Genomic DNA, 7,436 nt, shown 5'->3' on the forward strand with positions numbered 1-7,436 from the left:
CTTAAACTCATATCAGTAAACCAAACTCCTTTTTTTAATGGGTAGCAGCTAAAATTTATTGAGTACTTCCTACTTCCAGAAACTATCTAAATGTGGTACATGCATTACCTTAATTAATCCTCACAACTCTAAGGGATGTAGGTAATAGTAGTAGCTTTACAGAGGAGGAAACCAAGGTTTAGATAAAGTATCCTACTCAGGACCATAGCTTGTAATTGGCATTGCTAGAATTCAGACCTAGGTTGGCCTCACTCCAGAAGCTGTATTTTAACTACTAAGCTGTATTGTTTATATGGTGCTGACTGTAAATTATCAGCTGCAACTCAGGAAGGGGACTTTGAGTCATTGTTAACAGTTTCTTGGGCACATTAGCTCAGTGTGTTGCTATATTTAAAGATATTTTAAATGGGAGACTTCTTTTTGGGGGGGGGGTTATTTATTTATTTATTTTTATTTATTTATTTATGGCTGTGTTGGGTCTTCGTTTCTGTGCGAGGGCTTTCTCTAGTTGCGGCAAGTGGGGGCCACTCTTCATCGCGGTGCGCGGGCCTCTCATTATCGTGGCCTCGCTTGTTGCGGAGCACAGGCTCCAGACGCGCAGGCTCAGTAATTGTGGCTCACGGGCCTAGACGCTACGCGGCATGTTGGATCTTCCCAGACCAGGGCTCGAACCTGCGTCCCCTGCACTGGCAGGCAGATTCTCAACCACTGCGCCACCAGGGAAGCCCTCAAGATATTTTAAAAGATAAGGAACTATAGGGAATTCCCTGGTGGTCCAGTGGTTAGGACTCCTCGCTTCCAATGCAGGGGGCATGTGTTCGATCCTTGATCTGGGAACTAAGATCCCGCAAGCCGTGGGGTGCAGCCAAAAAAAAAAAAAAAAAAAAGATACCTGAAATACATGATAAATGACGACCTTCCCAGAATACAGGTAAGGAGAGACAAACATTTAGCACCTAAAAAGACCAGGGGGATAGAATGGGCTTCTTACAAGGAATAATCAGGCTGGGAAAATGGCTGAAAAGAGGATATAGTGCTTTTTCACTGTAGATTATTAGACTCAGAGGGCATGTGTTCAAACTTGAAGGTAGTTTTCAAACAAAAGAAGTAGTACTTTACAGAGCCACTGGGGACTACATGGAGACTCCATCGGCCTAGGGATAAGAAGATTGCTAGGGCTGAAGCCTTGGCTCCCCCACCCCTCTTTGAGCTTGGTTTCTTCCTCTGCCAATGGGAGTAACATCTAGTATTTGTTAGAGCTGTGAAGGTTAAATAAGTGTGTGTATGCACTTGTTATATGAGTATTTAACATATACTAGTTCTTTTTCCCTTGCTATTCATCTCTGTCCTGTATTTAAAGGAATCTTGTTCCTGCTCGGAGTCCTTTCCACAGCAAAAAAAAATCCTCTAAAACTTATTTTTAAGGACTAGATTTTCACATAATACATTTTCCTAGTCACACCTGGATCTCATTTAACACTGTCTTTGGGAATTCCCTGGCGGTCCAGTGGTTAGGACTCTGCGCTTTCACTGCCAAGGGCCCGGGGTTGGTTGGGGAACTAAGATCCCATAAGCCTCGTGGTGTGGCAAAAAGAACCACAAAAAAACAAAAAACACTGTCACACTGTCTTTGGGAATATTTCTTTAAAAGCTAACATTTTTCTGATAAACTCATTTACGAGGTATCTAAAATTTAAGGTGTAACCAGATATGCAAGGTTGAGTATATACTGTACTAAATACTAGGCTAGAATAATTTTAGTAGCCTCCAGAAATGTTCAGATAAATTCATGGACTCCTTGTGCTAACCTGTGATATGAATTAAGAGATATGCAAAGTATATCCTCCTGAGGATCAAGTCAAGGATGATAACGTCCACTCTTCCCTATGTAAGACACATGCCTGTGTCCCAGTGGCAAAGACTCTTGGGCTGGAGAATCCTTAACGGCTGTACCTTGACAAACTAGTGAGGCACAAGTAACTTGTTACTGATTAACATTAAATTTGTTTTATTTATTAAAACTTGCAAATAACTTGCTTTTTTGTAAATTACAACAGTTTCAAGTTCCCTATAAGGGTACTCTCACTTACATTTCTGATAAGCTTTCTGGTGGAAGAGTAAGAACTTACAGACACCAAGCAGCAATAGACAGAATCCTGGGTATACTCATAGGGGAATGAAGCATGTGAACATCATTCACGTGCATCACAGAAGAAATAAAGCTTAGTAACAGCTGGTCTGGAAAACTGATTTGACAGGATACAGCATTTCTTATGACTGACAAGAGACGAAGGAATTAGCACTAGACCCTGAATTTAGTTGTCAACTAATATCAAGGTGCTTGCTGTGAGCTAGTTAATTGTTAGATTTCATAGGGATTTGTGGTACAAGAAAGCTTTGTTGAACACATTCATTCCGTGTGCCAGGCTTAGGGCAAGGTATTAAGAGAAAAAAAAGACATAAAACGGAAGCTACTTCACAGCTATATTAGATCAGATTGACACTTGGGAACATTAGCTTATAGATCCAGTTTTGCCACTATATACAGGACTTGAGGACCTGTGGTTTCTCTGGGCCTCGGTTTCTTTATCTGTAAAATCAGTTACTTCATCTGCAAAGGTGAACTAGATGACTTCCAAGGGCCTTTAGATTCTAAAGTGCTTAAAGTCTTTGAAATGTAATAAAACTGAATAACAGGTGTTCTCTCCCTGAGGCATTCCCAGGACAAATGTTCCATTCCAAACCCTGAGACAGCCACACCTCAGGATCAGGGTGTTTAAGAATCTCCTCAAAGAAGGTATCCTTTATATTTTCATCCCTATGCCCCTGCACAGAATCTCTACACACAGAAAATGGGGACACACTTATCGTCCACATTGACAATGGCTAGTGATGGAGATGATAAAGGTATACTTTACCATTGCTTTGGCATCAAATCTGAAAGCTTAGGCCAGCAAGCAAGGCCTTTCCTTAAATAACATTCCTTACCTCATTTCTCCCTATCTGATAAGCCCTTACTTTTCAGCTGAGCTGATCACATCCATTTGCCCTTTCCTGTATGCTCTTGCTGATCCCTCCATCTGGAAGGGTAGGGAGGGTAGAAAAATCCATTTCCTTCAGGACTGAGCTCTATCTTACTTTATGTTTCATCAGTATGAATACAAGTAATTTCTAGAATCCTATACTATCATACACTTATTCATGTTCCCTAGCTTATTCATAGAGGTTCCTCTTCTCACTATAATTAGACTCTAAACAAATCATATTGAATAAGCACTGAATAAATGCTTATCTAGTTTGTGAGTCCAGCAGGAATCTCAGATAACAAAAGAAAGCTTCAGGCTCCTCCTACCTTAGCGCTATACCATTCCCAAAGCTCTTCCTTCCCTTGCCTTTTCTTTCCTGTCTGGAATTTCCTATTTTCAAGCCTAATTTAAGGGCCAATTCTGGGCATGAAAAGACAACACGGTTCATACTTTTGTTTCGTATTTTTTCAGTTCATTTCAGTAAAAACATAATATAAAAGGCATTGCCACCCTCTCCCCTCCTGGGGGTGATCCATCAAGCTTGTCAGTCTGGGCCGCTCCAGTGGTTCATAGCTCATCATGCGATATGTGCAGGGCATGGTCACATAGATCTGCAAATAGCACATGACAGTTTCAAAGAAAATGCCACTCTCATACTGATATATGCCACTATCAAGAAAATATCCCCAAACAAACACACACACACCGACCACCATTTTTCAGAGCATATGCTTTTTTTTTCTTTTTTTTTCCAAGATTTTTTGATGTGGACCATTTTTTTAAAGTCTTTATTGAATTTGTTACAATATTGTTTCTGTTTCATGTTTTGGTTCTTTGGCCTTGAGGCATGTGGGAATCTTCGCTCCCTGACCAGGGATCGAACCCGCACCCCCTGCACTGGAAGATGAAGTCTTAACCACTGGACCACCAGGGAAGTCCCCCGAACATATGCTTTTAAATGACAAAACATTCCCACCATCCTCTCACCAGTATCTCACTCAGGTGAGGGAGCCACAAATTCTGAAAGCCGACAGGAAAAGAATGGAGAGGAACAACCCAAGTCCCTAAGCCATAAGTAATGGAAGCCAACTCTTGAGCTAACATCAGAGGTTGGAGGAGGGGGTATTAGGGGGGTGTTGGAGGAGCGGGGGTGGGACACACACTAGAGAATGTGCCAGGTTCCACAGGGATGTGAGGACAGGAGGTAAAGTGGGAATAGCTTACCTGTTCGCTTACTACAAAGTTTGTCTTTAACATTGTCAGCCTCTCGGGAAAAGAATTCAATGAGTTCATCCTCATATTCCTCCACAATGCTCTCACACTGTCAACCCAAGGGATAAAGGAGTGAGAGAAGACAGCAAGGGAAGCCTCTGGTCTCCACCTCCAGAGAGGAGGACAAGGACATTAATCCAACTTTCCACTTGGGCTCTCCAATAATTCCCCTAGTTTCCAAGACCCAGTTACCCACTCCCATAGCTCACCGCGAACTTGAGGGTGCCACTGATGTCTGAATCAATTCGGATCCCCTGTTGGTCCAGTTCATTGGATTCTCCATTCCGGCCCACTACACGTACGTAGTTCTTGCGGTGGGTGGAAGGGTCAATCTGTTCCCCATACTCCTTCATCCGGTCGCATACCTCCTCTAGCAGCTCTGTGAGGTGGGCCTCTGAGCGAGCATAAGGCACCTAGAAATGTCCTCAGCCTTGGGTCACATTTTTCTACCTCTGTACATTAGTAATTTATATCCTTATTTTTCCTTCCAAATCTAGCTCAACCAATCTATTCTAAAAAGCCTTCCCTAATTTAAAAACAGTATGATTTGTGTAGTTCCAAAGTCCTTTCAAATATGTGCTCTTATTTACCTCATTATACAAGCCTAAAAAATAAAATAGGTGTCATTAGCTCCAAATTATAGATAAACAACCTCTTTGATTAACCTTAGTCAACTATGTGTTCTCCTCCTTTGAATTCTTTTAATTCTTATGTCTGTAAGGTAATGATTTTCTTTTTTGTATTAAAATTAGGCTAATACCTGCCCTTAATAGGAGGAGAGCATTAGAGAGGCAGTATGGGCTTTGAAGATAACAACTATTAAAGCATTTCACAAGCATCATAACCTTAACATCTCCCAAATGCCCACTGGGTACAGCTTTCTGTCTGTGTTATGTTTTCACCTGAAATAAATTTCCTAAATGTAAGGATAAGACCTATTTTTTTCGAATGAATGTTTGTTTGTATACCATACTGCCATAGTGAAAACACAAGTCACGTGGATTAAGGATGTGGAGAAGGGGGCTGATCAAGGTTCCCTGTCTGCTAACAACTTCTATAACAGAAATAAATATTAGGGTTTGGAGCCAAGGAAGCAAATGCATAGGGTATAAGCCTCCAGCCTCTTCCAAATAAGACAGCCCAATCTTTTAGATACCTAAGTGGGTCAATGTTTTCTACATTTCTATTAAACTAAGGTCCTTCTTAATTAGAGTGAGCTATTTTATTTGGGGGAACAGTTAGTTACCTCCACCACTGACTGGCTGCCATCTGGATTGATTCGGAAAGAGCCCATCTGAATGGTCTTCTTGGGATCCACCTGGGCAATTTCCCACTCTAGTTCATCCACCAGAGCCCTGCAAGCTGGTGCAAGGAGGGGCAGGGGGTGGGAAGAGAAAGGAATCAACCCAGGGACTTCCACTCATCCTTCTCCCAGGCCTTGGATCCCATGCCCTCCAAGGCTCTATCTTCCCCACCCACTCTTCCTCCCATTTCTTCTTTTGTGCCTTTACCTCCACAGTGTAGATCCTGGCTCCTCCGGGCCCAGACAGCTCCCAGCAGGGCCCCCAGAAGCAGGGCCAGCAAACCCCAGCCCTTCATCTTTAGCGCAATGGGGTTGCTCCACCTGGGTTTGGATTGGAATAAAGCATAGGTGTGAGGAGCCAGCTCCATTCTCCCCTGTACCTCGCCCCCCCCCCACCCCACCCCCGCCCAATCCTTCATCCCAAGGCCTACAAAGGCCTCAGTGTGATCTGGCTGTACTTTCCAGGAAATGGCCCGGACACAAAGGGGTTCCTCTGTTCCGGCGCTCGAGGCCCCGGAGGCTCCGGGGCGGTGGGTGAGAGCGCTGAGCTCGGAACTTGGGGCTTAGCCCCAGACACTACGTCGACAGGTGAGGCCTTAGATGTTGGTACTTAAGCGTCCGCTGCCTAGGATTCACAGGGCTATGTGGCAGCCATGGGTTGGTGCCTAGGGTTAAGCAAGGACGACAGGCACAGAGGAGCTGCTGGCAAGGAGAGAAGCTGATTCTGGCCAGGAGGTAGCGAGGTGGCTGGCTGGCGAGAGGAGCACTCAATAACTAGGGCCTATTTGGACCCAGCACCAAAGACTGCTGCATCCCCACCTCCAGCCTATAAGCTATTCCCCGTGAGGGCCAGCCCCCTTTCTAAAGACCCCACCACTGCCTTCGATCCAGTGCAACCCCGACCCTCAGTGCCACTCGCATCCGTCCCACCTCTGCTCCCAGGGCCGCCGCCGTGGCCCAGGCGCTGGAAGACTGCCGGACTCTCACTTTAGCTCCCGACCCTAGCACCTGGCTGCGGGGAAGCGGGGCTGGCCAGGCTTCTCCAGAGCGCTCCTGCGCTTTCCAGATACGGGGTGCCCCGGCGACTGCCTGAGCCAGCTCCTCGAGCCGTTTAAGTGGACGCCTAAGCAGGTCTCAGATGCGCTACGGTACGAGTCCCACACTAGAGACCGACCCCAAACCCGCCCCTCCAAACTCTCGCGCGAACAGGCAGCGTAGGAGCGTCTCCCAGGCGGCAAGGACCCCGGTGGATCGCAGGACCCAAACTTGCGTGGCGAGCAGCTCCACGTGACCACGGGGGCGGGGGGTGTCAGCCGAAGAATAGGAGTGGCTTGAAGCAGAGTCAGAGCCTGACGTGGTGCATGGAAGCGGTCAGGCTCGCGCGTGCCAATCTAGGTGGGCTCGGACCTTCAAAAAGAAAGGTGTGCTGCTAGCCAGTGAGAAGCCCTTGTTTCAATACCCAGAAAACTACATCTCCCAGGAAGCACTGCGGCACCACACAGATTCTTTATTAGTAGCTACAGATTTTAAGATGTCCTGGGACCTGTAGTTTGTCAGTTTCCCCAACTCCCTTTTACGCGTTAACAGGGAAACCATACTGTACGTCTTAAAAGAACCCGACGTTCTTAGGGTTCTAGGCAGCCACAGCAAAGACCTAACACTGCCCAGGAAAGGCATTCTCCTCCAATATCCTAAATTTTGGACTTCAGAGTTTCACCTTCATTTCTGGGTGGAAATTTGAAAGCCTTAGTTTTTTCCAGTTGTAATAGAAAGCCAACACAAAAGAGAGGAGAGCTGAAGTCAGAGAACCCCACACGCACACATTTCTAATGAGA

General features: G+C 45.4%; 1 protein-coding gene across 1 annotated transcript; it reads right to left on the bottom strand.

Moving 5' to 3' along the window:
* Positions 1-3,473: 3,473 nt before the first annotated feature.
* Positions 3,474-6,813, bottom strand: CNPY2 (canopy FGF signaling regulator 2). The gene is made up of 6 exons (XM_068561336.1): positions 6,532-6,813; positions 5,810-5,922; positions 5,545-5,660; positions 4,508-4,711; positions 4,251-4,347; positions 3,474-3,637 (listed from the first exon to the last, which is right to left on the bottom strand). Exons 2-6 carry the CDS (start codon positions 5,895-5,897, stop codon positions 3,594-3,596), a joined length of 549 nt encoding a protein of 182 aa, XP_068417437.1. The 5' UTR covers positions 5,898-5,922; positions 6,532-6,813; the 3' UTR covers positions 3,474-3,593.
* Between the last annotated feature and the right edge of the window lie 623 nt (positions 6,814-7,436).

The sequence above is a fragment of the Eschrichtius robustus genome, chromosome 13 (genome assembly GCF_028021215.1).
Source record: "Eschrichtius robustus isolate mEscRob2 chromosome 13, mEscRob2.pri, whole genome shotgun sequence".
In the NCBI taxonomy this organism is placed as follows: domain Eukaryota; kingdom Metazoa; phylum Chordata; class Mammalia; order Artiodactyla; family Eschrichtiidae; genus Eschrichtius; species Eschrichtius robustus.

Coding starts and splice junctions, on each gene's coding strand:
- CNPY2 (XM_068561336.1), bottom strand. CDS start 5,897: ATGAAGGGCTGGGGTTTGCTGGCCCTGCTTCTGGGGGCCCTGCTGGGA. Junction 4,712..5,544: donor GCAGCCAGTCAGTGGTGGAG/GTAACTAACTGT, acceptor GGACATTTCTAG/GTGCCTTATGCTCGCTCAGA. Junction 4,348..4,507: donor GTGGCACCCTCAAGTTCGCG/GTGAGCTATGGG, acceptor TTGGGTTGACAG/TGTGAGAGCATTGTGGAGGA.